This window comes from Mya arenaria, chromosome 6 (assembly GCF_026914265.1).
Source record: "Mya arenaria isolate MELC-2E11 chromosome 6, ASM2691426v1".
Lineage (NCBI taxonomy): Eukaryota > Metazoa > Mollusca > Bivalvia > Myida > Myidae > Mya > Mya arenaria.
Window position 1 is genome coordinate 68,127,387 of NC_069127.1, and position 16,076 is coordinate 68,143,462.

Sequence of the window (16,076 nt, forward strand, 5' to 3'; positions counted from 1 at the left end):
TAGAAAAATCCTCTGATGGTAAAATCCTCTGCGATCAGTCTCAAAAAGGCACATTATAATTTAGAAAATGACCACAGTGTGTGACCACCGCATGTGACCAACTCGTTTCGTCAGGTTTTCAACTTTTGAAACCTCTGCGGCCAGAAATCCCACATGTTTCCTATTTTTATGGCATTCCAGAGCGGTCCTGCCATTTCCTACTGTTGCTTAATTAATAATCTTGTTTACCAAATCTAACCAAACGCCTAAATTTTGTAAAAGTTTAGTTTTGGTCATGTATAATTACTCAAATTATGAATTTCAAATGATTATACAGGCATATAAATTTAGCATAACGGTCAATGGCATGAAATCCCGAATATCTTCATTGAACTTCGGACGCCTTAAGTGTTAGAAGGAAAGTCAGAACGTCTGTGAATGTCGTTCTACAATCTGCTAATTTATTCTTTAATTAGGTAACTAATTGCAAGCTGAGGATTGTATCAATGACAAGTCACACATTTCCGATCTTACCAGTTTTATTTGTTGTTGCAAAACGTTCAGCATCTTACAAAGTCAGAAATAAATGCAAATCCAAGAAATTAATCTCAAACAATGAATAAATATCAAAGTCCAATATAAATTAAAAAATAAGGAAAAAAATAATATCTCATAATTCTTTTAAAACTGCAAGAAGAGTGAAAATTGTGAAAACAACCGGCAAGAGTTTCTGTGATAAACTGTAAAGGAAGTTGTGCTCTATTTTTATTTTCATCAACACAGCCCGATAATTTCACAAATTTTGAGGAAATATGTTAAGGGAAGGATTTCTACCTCATTTGCAAATGTTCATTTGTCCGCCCTTCTTTAACTTGCACCTTTCTCAATTGTTCTTTATGTGTTTGTTTATTCTTTATTCGTGCCAAAATGGCAGATACTGGGGATCGTCCAAACGAAAAAGTGTTGAAGTGTACAATGAAGAGAAATGAAGAGGTGCGTTTGAAATGAGACACCAAAGAAACCCTCTCCTGATGAAAATTTTCACGAAGAACTTTTGCGTGACCGGGCACGGCTTCAACAGCTTGTTGAAGAGCGTCGTCAGTCGGCTAAGACTCGGAGACTTCGTAAAGAGATTGAGTAGCTACGACGCCACTTTGATGACGTCGACATAGCAGATAACAGCTAGTCGGCCTTTTCAGAGTTTGCCCTAGAGGCTCCGTAACAATTCATGATCTGCAAGCTTTTAATGTGATTAACCGAAAGGCGTATATAAAAATGCCTACAGAGATCAGCGATTCGTTTGTAGGTATTCATCATTCGCAGTTCTCATAAAATTCAGCCAAGTCACTAAATGTGCAGACATTCAAGTTAAGAAACTCAACTCTGACCTCATAACTTTGTTCCGAGTCAACATTGCAAATAATCAGAAATTGGATATATTAATCTCTCTATGACTCAGTTTGTAGCCGGCTATTGTACGACAATCTAACATTTATTCACCATGGGCACGAGGGATTCGCTCGCGAAAATCAAGCGATGAGTGACACATTTAAGATCTGTAATGTGTATTAGTGGGCATGTACTTTTAACATTCACCAAGAGGTCCATATTAATATAAAACGTGGCAATATATCTTGGAATTACTGTTTGTTCGGATATACAGAGCTTAAATCTTTTATTAAAATCAAAGTAGCTAGTCTTCGAAAGACGGACAGTATAAATCACAATAGGGCTATCAATTTCCCGCTGGATATTGATAAATTAATTGACACTGAATTAGGTCACTTTGCTATGGCTGGTTCATTTCAAAAAAACCCTCTTTGCTGTGACTTGGTCTTTTCGCCGTTGAATACCGTTGAGAAAGATTAATCGCCGAGTGATCCTTGACTTGAACTGGCCAAAATTTACTTCAACAAACAGTGGAATATTAAAAAACATTTACTTAGGAGAGGACATAACATTTACATTTCTTTCCAACAGTTGATTCCCCAGGGTCTTGACGCAAAACGATATATTATATTTACAAAATTTATATGGACTGTGCACTTCCGTTTGGATTACGTTCAGCAGCCTTCATATGTCAGGGAGTAACATCCATGATCAGTTCTAATGTTTAATAGCAAAATGTACTGTAAGTAAATTATTTAGATGATGTTGGCGGTACTGACGCACCCTCCTGCGCGCAACACTCTTATCAAATATGTTGCACCGCGTTGGTGCGCAGGAGAATGTTTAGAAGGAATGTGAACCCACGACCGTTATGGTTTTTTATCGGTGTCCTTCCGGATTCAGATGTTTTGGAGCTACGGCTTACCCCTGAGCGTTTGGAGGAAATTCGTTCACTCCTTCCTAGATGGATGAATAAGAGATCGGACTCAAAGCGGAAAATAGTCACTTCTTGATAAAGTCCAGTTTCTTGACAAATGTGTAAAACCAAGTCGTGTTTTCATACCGCGTATATTAGTATTACTACGTGGTTTGAAACATAATAATCAAACGGTGAAGTTGAGATATTGATTTAGAAAAGATATCAAATGGTAGATAAGTTTAATATATATATATATAATGATGTGTCTATAATGAAAACCATTCAATGTACTACAGTTACTGTTGATTAATTGTTTTCTTCAGATGATTGTGTTTCTGGATGTGGAGATATCAATCAGTGTGGCGAATTCTTTCATAGAATTTTTCCCTTATGTGTTCTTGAAGCGTGCTCAGATATAGCACAGTTTGAGTGTTTCAGTGTTGAAGTCGCTTAAAAGTTGTGGTCTGTGAAATGGCAGGGGATGGAAATATCCACACATTGTGAGACCCAAGCAGTTTGCTCAGTGTTTAATTCGGAGAAAAAGCAACGATCCCATCTTACAGAAGTGCCTTCGCGAGGTAGCATACTTTGCATGCTCTCGCGAGTTCGGCCTTCGAGCAGTGCATATGTCCTCGGCCAGTAACAGACTTGCATACTTACGCTGGCATCTAGGTCGTTTGAATTGTTTGCGCACGAAGCGCTTTTAAATGGATATACTGAGATAAATGTGTATGATTCAATTGTTACCTTAGAAAACGATTGGTGAACATATCGTTAAACTTTGGTGGTATCGATTGGTACAATTTAAAACAAATATATCGTTAAGTAGGTTTAGAATTATACCTACATTAACATGTGTTATTTTGATGTAACCTGTGTGTAACTCATTTGATAATTCATGCGCATATGTTGGTAATCCTAGGTTAGTATTCGCAATAATCCATGAGCTTTTGATCATATCAGTATTTTTTTTTTTTCATTTCTAAATACCTGCACGGACTTATAGTGGTTTAAATGTCCGTGATACCTCTTTTTTTAAGTTTGTAAATAAGGCGTGCATTTAAGGTGCGTTTCCAATTTTTTTAACAGATGAAGGATCGAGCAAAAGGATGGGGCGTATTCTTCTTCGTCAACAGCTTGTTCATACCCCACGATTTGCTTATTCGCAAGGGACCAACAAGAACATAAAGACTCAAATTCGCTCATTTCCGTTGTTTTGTGAATTTTATTTATTGAAAGACTGCCCTGGTAATATTAAAACTCTTTGTTTATATGCCAAGTTTTTAAGTCGTAGCATAAAATCTCTCCAGAATATTAAAAACTATATTAACGGAAAACGTAAAAAATTATGTCTTACGAGGAGAAGAATTCCCTGATATTTCTAACATTTCTTTGCAACTAACTTACAGCAGGCTATAAAAGTTAGGTTTTTATTCCCCTAAGCAGGCTCTGCCTATGAAGCAAGATATTTTGAAGCACATTTATGATGTTCTTGATTTCGATATTCTATTCCATGCTACGAAATGGTGTTTGTTTTGTTGTTGTTTTTCATTTTACACCATGTGCAGCAAATCAAGCATAGTTCCTGATTCTAGAGTTAAGTTTGATAAGTCTAAATAAGTCTAAATACCTAGAAACTATGTGCCAGTTACAGATTTTGGCGTTGTCGTTTTACTTAAGTATGCTTAAACTAATCCATTCGGGTACAACAATGTAGATATTCCGTTATATAAAAATGACACTTCTTCTTTATGTCGCAGTGAAAGCGTTTCAAAAAAATGATTATGTTAGTTTTCTTAGCATCCATGGAACCGTTGTTAGGTACTGCTCTAGGTAAGGATGTGATCAAACTAGACGCGAGCAGAGTTGATCAGTGTATTATGACTCAACTTTTGAATCCTCACAAATACACCATGCACTCCTTCCGACGCGGTTGAGTTTTCTTCTATTTTAAATGTGATGTGCCGTGGGAAATAATTAATTTGTTTGGTAACTGTAAAACCCAATGTTATACCTTCGTTATCTTAGATTTTCGTTATCTAGCATGGTTGACGCAGCACAGCTTGTAAGTTTTGCTTCTGAATCCTGCAAAATGATACAAAACACAAGAACTTGAATTCAATGAAAGGCCCTGATTGCAGTTCAAAACAAGGCTAAATGACTGAAAATCACAAAATTGTCAAAAAACGTCAATGGCGGATAAATGAGTTTCAACGATAAGGAAAAGGTTAAGTCAAGTCATGCCAACAACTAATACAAACATATTAAAGTGGGCCATCTTGTCAAATATCATAAAACTTTAAGGTTGACGAAATCAATTTTAGGCAAATAATTCTCACCAAAAAAATCACAAAAAGGAGTTTCTCTTGTTTAACACATAATGTGATATCAAAATAATCAGAAAATTACGTTATGTTAAGATATTAATACAATTTTTAAATTGACGTATACAAGATTTTATCCGTAAATCGTCACGAATACCAGACTGTCATAGTTGAATTCTTAAACCATCATGAATGACAGTATCTTAAGATTTTGTAATCAATGAATGCACAGTTTAGCTGATTATTTTTACTGCTAATAACATGTCCTATTAACAAACTATATGTATACATGCATATATTATTTTTTTCTTTCTAAAACCAAATTAGTCATTATTAGGAACTAAATGTAAGAGAACGTTTTTTGACAATGACATTTATTAAGTTAGTACCTCTATCACCTGTTCATGTATAAGAATGATGACCCCTTTACACCAAACGACCGTGTATATGTGTGTTTTATCTTTTATGAAATTACCTTTCATAAGGTATTCTGAAATGTAATCCTTCTCCAATATGCCGATGTTAAGCATAAAGGCGATTCAATAGTTTGATATTTAAAGTATTTCTCTTTAAGCGATATATCAAGTGCAACTGGTTCTTTTCATAAAACCAGAAAATAAATTTTATCCAAATATACACTGAAAAATAATAATTTACATGTCGGAAATTTCAACCGATCGCACAAATCAAATCGAAAAGAATATGTATGTTAACATTATCAACAACCATGAGACAATGAAAATAGCGACTTCATGTCCATAAGTGGTTATTTTGAGTGTGCTTGTGCGCTGTGTCTAAGGGAACATACTCCGGGATAATATTATTTAGTGCGCTAGTTATAAGATATGTATTATCAATCCATCGATAATGAGTTTGAATGTAAGTTCGTATAAAAATATGCTAACGTGGAACATGAAAACGTGTTTTGAGGCCATCTGATATTTCTGTAAAGAGTTTGCCTCAAAGACATGATAATGTTAGCTATCTTTATTATAAAATTAATAATTAACAACATTTATAACATCAAAATGATTTTTGGAAGTCCACTTAACGAGTCCATAGTTGTTATATTTGACAAGCGCACTAGTATTATCTTATTGTCTTTCAATATAAAATTATAAACCCTTTGAAAAGGGCTTATTTGTAAACATACCATCACACGGGTGTAAATTAGAATTGCGTGCATGGCATGGGCTTAGTGCAATTGAGTCAAAAACTGTTGCAACGCCTTCTGTTTTTACATAGCGATACAACTGCCGTTTACTTAGCCTGCGATATGTGCATATTTTCAATGTAACAAAATGTGTGGAATATGTTTTGAATAAATATCCCAACTATGACACTCCGAACGCGTTTCGTAGTGTGTCTGTAGTCACTTAGTTGATCGCTGTTTCAAACTGTATTAATAGTATAATACATATTTTGTGGCGGTTATGTTTTGCAAACAAGTATTCGTTTAGCAATTCAGTTCTGCCAGCTGTCTGATTTGCTAACAGTTCTCGCCCTGAGCGAGAAGTGAAATTTTAGAAGCGTTGGATTTCAGTGTATTGTTTTGACATGTTGGACGAGAGAACGCGTTGATATATTCATTATCTTCTGACATCGCTTGGTCACAGATGTACACTAGGCTCAACTGGACTATATAATCAGCACCAGGCGGATGGGCATAAGTGGTTCACCCTGTAGTTGAAAAGGTTCGTGCTTATTTGTTCACTTTTTAATTATGTTTATATTTATGTTGATGGATTGTATCTGTGTGCAACAATAAGCACCACTATAACATATGTTGGCTACTGGGCTGGTTCTTGTAATTTCTATATACTGCATTATAGTTCTATCTATTTTATAATAGATGTATTTTAGTTGTATTAAGACAAGAAACACATTCAAATGTTATGAAATATCGTCACATAAGATAAATATTCGTGTTGTATGCGGTCTCTTTCAGACGAAATGAATTCCGTAATCTCAGTTCTACTTGTGGTAGCTGTGGTGGCAGGTCAGTGAGCTGTTTTATTTAATATTTAGTAGAGACATTTATTTCTTGACTTTACTAGTATTTTGACGACAGATAGTGTCTTGCTAAAAATAATGTTTTGCATTTATAGAAATGTCCTACTTTTTTGTCTCCAAATTTTGACGTCAACACACGAAATTCGCGGAGTTTAGTATGTCATCTGCCTAACAATACCCAGAACAAACGACATTGTCGTTTGAGCTACACAGCATTCAATCTTGTAAATCTATGCTATAATTTCACTTTAAGCATTTATTCATTTTTATAAAATAAAGAACATTTATATCAGTTAGATTTTTTTTAAAACAGAAAACAAATACATAGACAGTTTCTATAATCATATGTATTATTTGTTTTGCTAAATGTCTTTGCGATATTCTTTATGGGCGTTGTCACATGTTTCAGTTTCTCAATGTATTCCCTGAACTTTTGAATATTGTTTAGCTGTGAACGCTAGAAGCCCGCCATGTATATGCCCTGCCAATTGGGATCCAGTTTGCGGAACGGATGGGAAAACCTATGGAAATATGTGCGACTTGGAATGCTCGTAAGTACTAAATGTGAAAAAGTGTGTCTAGTATTATATAATATCGACTTTTGAAAGTACACTGTAGTACATGTAGGAAGCATTATTAGAAGGATTCTACAAAAATATAATCTTTCAACAGAGCTTGGTGTTCGCTGATATTTGTAGGACAACGACAATTGTGGATTTACTCTATTTACTGTAGCTCCATATCATGTACAGCAGATTTGACGGTGTATACAAACATTTATTCCCGTAGAGCATGTTTTGTCGGTTTCATTCGCAACTCCTTGGCCATTTTAATCGAAAACAACCTCGGATGTATTTGGACGGTTTACATACTCAAAAAGAGGTACGTTTAAGTCCGCTGCAAGTAGATCGCGTAGTAATTTTATTTAGCAGCTAAACTTTGCGACTGAACTCTTAGGAACCTTAATTATGTTTGCAACAAGTACACTTCACTGGCAATCGATTTAAACTAAGATTAATAAATACAACTCTAAAACACTACTTTTAATTTATGATATAATTCCATAAGTTTACGAACTACTCCAACCGATGTACTGGCATACATCCGAGTTTGTTTTCGATAAAAAATGGCCGAGGAGCTCCGAATATGTCGGTCTACGTGACTAGTTACAGTCGTCTGTTTGTATGCTTTCGTCATGAACAAGAATTTAAAAAAGATGTGTAAATAAAATCATTTTGACGACTATTTAGTACACTATTAAATTATTTATGTGACAATATTCAAATGCAAGTGATACGTGACGGGTTTTTCCTTTAATCTTCTGAACGCAATTGATATCCTCGATTATGACATCAATTACGCAAAAACAGTACCAAAATGTCGTTTGTTGATTAGTATGAATAAATCACTTAACAAGATCATCCCAGTATAGTTCTGTAATATGCTAGCATACCTTGGTTATTCGAAAAATCTAAATACCATCATTTATTGTTTATTATTGAAGAGTACAATTCACGTTCATGTTTCGTTTTTGTTCAAACACCATTCCATTTTATCTATTTATAATAAATTCACAAAGTCGCGTCAATTTACAATCGCCCGACCCTCATTTAATGAAACTATAGCCAGGGCGGTTTAACTTTTTGCGTCCAAATACCGTGTTACTACACAAAGGGCGGAGCATGTGGTTCAAAGGTTGTTATTTAAGACCATGTTAGACCATGTTAGACTACCTAAAACATTTGTACATGTATTTTAGTGAGCGTAAGTTCGTGTCCGCAGTTAATTTCTTATTCTTTCAACATCGTCGAAATGTTGAAGGGGGCGGCGGGGTCCTCCCAAAAGAACAATTGTCAGTATAAAATGGTGTATTTTGGAGTTTTCAATGTGTTCTTTTTTGTATTTCATACATATATTTTATTCTTTAGCGTTGTGCCCAAAGATAAATTTCCAGACAACTGCCGGGGCATAGACTACCACTGTTTTTAAACGTATTTTTATTATTTTCGTGGTAAAATAGCATCAGACTGAAAATGTTTGCATTTATTTGCTGATTGCGAGACGTTCTGTTACATCAAGAGTTCCTACATTTATATAAAGAGTAATAATTTTATGAGCACATACATGAATTACTAGAATAGTATAAAAGTGTATCTGGTTATTTTGCATAACAAATACGCGAGACGTTCTTACTGGCTAACAAATTGCCTTTTGATATAAATATTAACATGTATTACATCTCGTGTCTTAGTTAAGATTATTGTGATTCTGTATCGAACAGAAACTGCATAAAACTTCCACGCAAGACATAAAAGGTCTTACAACCTAAAGAAGGACGTATAGTGCCCATGTTAAGTGCACTCGCCGTCGAAAAGAAAAAGATGGAAAAACTCAATATAAAGTAGCTGAAATAGGTACAAGAATGGTACACTTGGACTAAAAAACACAGTATCAAGTAACGCAATTTCCTATTTTCACTTTGTAAACAAGCAATTGTTCAGCTCACACATGCAATAACTTTTTTGTAAAGGCCCTCTAGAAACTTAGGTTAAAAACCATAGAGAAGCTTACACGTCTGGCCTCCGGATATGCCTATTTATATTGTGATAAAAGTGATATAAACTTATTAACCAGATCAAAATATCCTCCGAAAACACTAAAATACTTTAACAACCCGCTATTTTCTTCCGCATCTAACATTTTCCATACTTAATATTCCGCAACAAACATAAAGTACGTTGCAAGACCCCCCCCCCCCCGATAAAAGCCGAGCGCTGTTCGACGCACAATATCCCGAGCGTGTTGAAGATGGTTGAATTATCTCGGCAATGACCGTTTTGGTTCTATTTTTATGAAATGAAAGCGGCATATGCGTATGATTCGTAATGTATTGCACAAGATGCTGAATAAAACGTCAGAGAACTTTGTCAACAATTAGTTCATTATTTTTTTGGAAATAAGGAATGTCTACGATTTACTGGGACAGCCCTCGTATGAACCGTGTTGTTTACATTTTTATAAAATGTAGGGATCCCAATCTTCTCAATATTATAACCCTGAATTATATCATATTTTGCCTTTAAGTGAAAATATAGTCGTGGATTCATGATAACGTGTTTTGTTATGTCCCATTACGTGATAAACAGACAAAGTTGTGTCATTGAATCCTACATGTTAGTGGTTGTGCGTACAGCTAGATGTTGTCAGAGCTAAGGGGTCTGTGGGTTTGCCGTGTTCTTCTTTGTTTAACCGTCTTTTTTTATTAAAGGTATTGAGACTTCTGCATTTTTGTTCCAGCAACGTTCCCTTCCAATCGCAAGGTAAATGTCCCTGCAGATGTACCAAAGATCTGAATCCAGTCTGCGGAAATGACGGGGTCACCTATGACAACGAATGCCTCATGGAGTGCAAGTATGTAGCTCGCTGGTTTTCTTGATTTGTATGTGTTGTAATATGCATTGAAATTATTTAAGATTCAAAAATGTATGTCGTACTTAACCCAGATTGGTAAATAAATTGATAGTTTTTTCTACAAGCATTTGTACTGGAGCGAACATAGCGACTCGGTCCTTCACACTAGTACAATTTTAAAACTAGGTTCTTTAAATGTCCATTGCTCAATATTTACTTATAGCAATATGCATTTTAGTTTTTGAAGTTAAATTTGTTCAGACAATATAAACTCTAAACGAATGCGATAATGTATTTTAATTGTTTTATAATTATTTCAGTGGAGCAACCCTTGCCAGTTCTGGAGCATGCTAGATGTAACTTACTGGTAGTTCTGTAATGCTTTTCTGTGAATAAATACTTAGCAGATAACATGTTTTTTTGAGTTAGTTTAATGGGATTCTTGTGGCATTGTTTGACCTGTATTGAAAACCAAAAGGTTTACTTGACGTCATGGCTAATCAACAACAAAAATATTTGACATTAGGTAAAGAGAAAAATTGTCAAATTTTGGAGAAGAAAGTGAAAGTTGACCGAATTGGTGATAAAAACTTACATTTTAAGCGACATTGTATGAGAATTTAAGGAATGAATTTCGGGATTAATGTCATTATCGGGGTATGAACGAAATTGGGCTGGTTAAAGTGTGTGGAGTCCGAAGGTTAGTTTTATTGCAGCATTCTCGGAGTTGATTCTTTACAAACCAATATTTTCTGTGTATTTTAATGCAAAACAACAACAGGAAGTTAAGCCATTTTCGCCTCAATGTTTAGCATGAAGAGTTTAACAAATCTAAAGGCGTTTTTGTTGATACCAAACCAATTTCAGTTTTGGTTTCAATGGTTTCAGCAGTTTCGAAACCGGTTTTGATAGTTTTGCTTGAAGTAACAAATGCATGGTTCCGTGTACAGTTTCAACAACATGGCGGGATGTAGCCATTATTATAAACTTTTTCAAAAATATGATACCGCAGATGGTCGTTTGCATGTTTTATATAAAAGGTGTTTCAACACACGTGTTGGAGCACTGTCCGCCATGTTGTTTTTCAAAGTGAACTAGTTTTCGGATGGAACGAACCAATGAAACCGCCTCCGATAGGGGTTTCGATAGTTTCAAAAATCGGTTTCGGTTTGCGTTAAAAAATACGATAAAACTGGTTTTGGTTTTATTTGAAACTATAACAACAAATACGCAGTTTGTGAAACCGATATAAAACCGAAACCAGTTTATTACCAACAAAAAAGCTCTAATAGCTGAAGTACCTTTTGAGAAACTTTTCAAGTCAGAAGTACATGTTGAAGTAAAAATCTTTTTGGAATAGAAACTTATTTTTGTTCAAGTACATAAACGATGTTAAATCACTAAAATGTAAACACCAACCTATTGTTTTGAACATTAAAAGTTTTAGGTAAAATTCTGTAACATAAGGACCCCACAAGAGTTGAAAACGCAGGGGCTGTCAAAGTGTTATATGCAAGAAAAACTCTACATGGAATACCAATAGCAAGCTTGCGTCATGGAAAAAGTTGTCTTTATTTTCTTGAACAATCTTATTCTCATATCAGAAGGGTAACCAGTAATGCGATAAGTGGGGTGCGAGTCAATAACAACAATATTAGGCCTAAAATAATATGTCTGTTTCGGGTAACCCGACCCTACCTATAAAAATGCGCCGACCCTAACATTTTTTTTCCGTTTCTGAGCAAAAAATATATTCTTTAGCGAATAGAGATTTACGAAGGCGGATAAATGCAGATTTTAATCAGAATTATTGTTTATATGATAAAACAAAGTCAGACAATGACAGTAATGTAGGAAAGACTGCCATGTGCAAGAAAACACTCTGAACTTACGACAAATTTTGAAAAAAAAATAATGAAAAAAAATATTAAAAAAATCCCTACCTACCCTACCTAGAAATTTTGGGAAGGTTACCCTAAACAAACATTTTATTTTTTTTTGGCCTTATGAAAAAGAAAAACACGATATTTTTTAATATACCCACGCTACTAATTGAACACTGTCCATCACAATAAGGTACAGATTTAAGATTGAAAGTATACATGCGTTGTAACTCGAGCATCGTATACTCGTTATATATACATTTTGTAATTGTAATAACTCGTGGTATTAGATCAGCCACTGTTACAGTAACGTTAACCGGGCTGAAACTTCGGTGTATTCTGAAACTTATTCCCAAGATATACATAACGAAAGCTACATTTTGAGGGTCATTAAGCCGGAGGTACTTGGGAAAACAATCTGAATATCGAACGTGACCATCCTGACCACAAACACCGCCACCATGTTGCGTTATAATTGGAAACGTAATAATTAAGTTGTTGGTTTTTTTTAATTGGCTTCACTAGATAATTTAAAACACATCGTTATAAACAAATTAAAGTTTAAGGTAAAGGGGCTTAAGTTTATTTTACTTTTCGTAAAATGGTAATTCCTGAATACATGGAACCGACAAGCACGTTCTGGCTCCGCTTACGAGACGGCGTCAGCAGCCACTGATGGCATAGGCTCCGTTTTGAAAAAACGGATCTTAATCGTAAAATATAAAACTTCCCCTTTCCTGCAAGTCATTTTTGATTCTGCAAATGTGAGTTCAACTTCAGTAGTAAGTGTGTATCAAATTAACAAGAGTAAGACGAGAATGAATAATAAGACTAAGACATCACAATTGTTCATTAAGAAACTTTATGAATACGGGTCCCTGCATTAAAGTCCAGTGTGAAGTCAACCGGAAATCGATGAAGGCAGCCATGCAGCTCGTTTACATACGAAGTAAAGGCATAAAACAACAACAAAGAAGCCGCTGTTCGACATTGTGGAAGACGGCATTGTGTCGCATATAGGACCCTGGTGGGCACGCCAGCTACATGAATATAACCAATATGTCAAGGTGGGGTTTGGGGTGGTGGGAGTGGGGAGGACACGGCGCACATTATTTCCTGAAAAAAAAAATGTAACAACAATAGGCAGATACATCAGCTCATAGAATAGGAACCAACGTCAGGAATATACCCCCTCCCCTATCATCGTCATATCGGACTGAAAATTTTCAAGGGGGAGAACTCCAAACCCCACGCCAACACGTAAGACCAAATAGATTTCGGTTCAGAGAGAGGGGCGCAAGTCAAAAGGTTACGCCTCTAAATACGCCCCCTCTTGCGTCAAATCCTGAATCCGCCCCTGGTGTGTGCGTGTTGCATTTGTAATAATACAATGAGATCGTACTCTGTTTTGTTGTTACTATACCGAGTATTATCAAACGCTTTAATTAAATTTTGAATAAGAAAAACGTTTAAAGTCGCTTATAATATGATCAAACGCGTATTAATTTATTTAATTTGAAAAGTCTAGTCTAATGAAAGGTCGAGGCTTTTATTCCTTATCTTACAAACTGATTATATTAATGCAAAATTAACTATCGTTGTAATTGTACAATAATTTGTATCATATATACCATGGTATTTCATCAAATACTATTAGCAACAGTGTTACTCGGATCAGTAACGACACATGCTGATGATGTCGACGACGATCTTAGACAGGAAATGGCTCTCCTAAAAGAGGTTGTGCGCGATCAGAACGTCCGTCTGTCCGCCATGGCCGCCATCTTGGAGAAACAGGAAGCCTTCCTTTCACAAGTGGACGCCCTTCGACAGGAAGTAGTCCAGCTTAGGAAAGAAGCAGGCAACAAATCGAGAGGTCAGTACCTTCCGCCGATGGTTTTTAATTAGCATGAACTTTATCAAACCTTATTATAGTCTTATATCAGTTCTGAGTTTTGTCTAGTTATAAACCGAATATGTCCATGAGTAGACTTTCAATCCCGAATGTTTAATATAATTATAGTTATTCTAAATTGTGTTCACAGGTCGCCGTCAGAGCGAGGCGGCTGCGTTCTCAGCGTACCACGCCAGACAGGAAGTCCTCCACCAGGGCGACACGCTCAAGTTTAGCCAGCCGATTTACAACGAAGGCAGTATGTACGACCCGCAGACCGGCGTGGCCACGGCGCCTATGGACGGCACCTACATCTTCACAATGACCATCGAACACTGGGAGACGCAAGAGCTCCGCTGCTACCTGATGGCGGACGGCACCAACATGGTGGATGTAATAATCTATCCTAATGGCAGGAGTACGCAGTCCAGCAACACGGCCGTCCTGGGGCTCACTTCAGGACAGCGCGTGTGGGTTCAGTGTGATGACGGTCAGGTATTTGGCAGCGATGGTTTTCGGGGGACGACCTTCTCCGGGGCGTACTTGTATTAATGCTGTCACTTACTTGTTTATAAGGCAATTATGAATAATTAAAATAAAGAGGCAATTGTTAAACAATAGATTTCGACCTCTGGAAGCATTTATCAATTAATTAAGTCGTTTACTTTTATTTTATTTGCAATTTAAAAGGTTCAAAGACAAGAGCGCTGCGGAGCAGATTCCAACATTCATTGGTAATTGTTTTGCAGTCGAACAAACATCATAACTCAACAATTATTAAAGTTTTTATATGTGTTTGATGTGAACGTCGTAATTGAAAGTTTTCTCTGGACTCGGGCACTTGCACCAGAAATCGACCATTTCGGCCAGCTCCACTATTCTCTTACGTCATGTATCATTCCATTCTGCAATTTGATTGGATGTCCGTTAAAAAAAATTAAATAATCAAAGTAGTACCAGGACTGATAAAAATGTTAACATGACAAACAGTTCTCCGAGCCAGGCATTCTTAAATTGATACAGACAGCAGCCATGTTCCTGTTGCGATTATGCGAAAATAACAACATAACAATGACAACAAGTCTAGCAGAATGCATAACATACAAGTAATATTATTTTTATAAATGGAAGTAATCGATTAATTGATATAAAAGCAGTCAGTCAAGTTTGCAAAAAAATGACAATGTCACAATGTTTCGGAATACGCTATTAAAACGGGAATTTTATCTAAGCTCAAGTAAAGTTATTTATCAGAAAGGCCGCCAATGAAATGATTTCCATCACCATACCGATTCATTCATCACTTACTGTGAGTAACATTGAAGTAATGACACGGAATATTACAAGCAATACAAATTTGTGTCATCCTGTCAAAAGCGGGGTCAGGTCAAATCAAAGTTGTTGAAAAGCAACAGAATGAGATAAGAAAGTTTATATTTATTTAAAGTGTGCACATAATAATCCATACGTTGTCTTTTTAAATGAAGCCAAATGTATGAATATGTGCATAGCACCTAGACACGGAGCAATGGTTTATAGGTCCGTGGCCTAGGGTCATGAAAATAACGGGGCAGTGTAATGGTGCCTTGGTAAAAGTCTTCTGAATCATATTCAGAGTAAATACATTTACTTCAAACATTGTACACAGACATTGCGATATATCATCGCCATCGATCCGACGGTCTTTACTGTTAAATTTGGATTCAATCTGATAAAAATTGTCTGACTGACAGTTTATCTGTTCACATGTTATAAAATTATGAAGTAGTTTTTATGGTTTACTTTTTCACCTTATTTTACGATCGTTAACGTTTTTTTCATTAATAATATTTGATTTCATTACCAGTAACGCGTTGATTGCAGTTGTATTCAATTAAATTCTTTAATCTTAAACACCCAAAAATTCATAAATCTAGTTTATGTAGCCTACTGAAAAATGATAAATCGAGTTAACGTATAAAGCCGAAGAAGACAGGAGGAGATTTCCGCCAGTCACGTGGTATACAAAAAATCAGTATTGACGTTGCATGCGGCATATGTACTCGTATAACAAGCTTACATACGACAACTCATTGCAGCTTGTGGCTTCAGACGTTTAGTGTATAATCTCTTATAATCTCATATTAAATTTACCAAGAGTGTTTAAATTATGAACCCCGGGTCCCAGGTTTTCTGTATACTTAAGTAGTAAAAGCTTTGAAAATATTCTTTTCTGAAACTGCTAGGCCAAAACTTTTAATAACTAGTTTGTGCATGTAGCCTCA

At 35.8% G+C, this 16,076-nt stretch overlaps 2 protein-coding genes across 2 annotated transcripts; both read left to right on the plus strand.

Annotated features, from left to right (window-relative positions):
- The first annotated feature begins 6,563 nt into the window (after window positions 1-6,563).
- Window positions 6,564-10,389, plus strand: LOC128237992 (four-domain proteases inhibitor-like). The gene is made up of 4 exons (XM_052953567.1): window positions 6,564-6,610; window positions 7,073-7,175; window positions 9,922-10,035; window positions 10,356-10,389. The coding sequence occupies exons 1-4, from the start codon at window positions 6,565-6,567 to the stop codon at window positions 10,387-10,389; spliced, it is 297 nt and encodes a 98-aa protein (XP_052809527.1). The 5' UTR covers window position 6,564.
- Window positions 10,390-13,518: 3,129 nt separating this feature from the next.
- On the plus strand, window positions 13,519-14,407 carry LOC128236582 (complement C1q-like protein 2). Its single transcript, XM_052951550.1, has 2 exons — window positions 13,519-13,794; window positions 13,964-14,407. Exons 1-2 carry the CDS (start codon window positions 13,551-13,553, stop codon window positions 14,362-14,364), a joined length of 645 nt encoding a protein of 214 aa, XP_052807510.1. The 5' UTR covers window positions 13,519-13,550; the 3' UTR covers window positions 14,365-14,407.
- The last annotated feature ends 1,669 nt before the right edge of the window (window positions 14,408-16,076 follow it).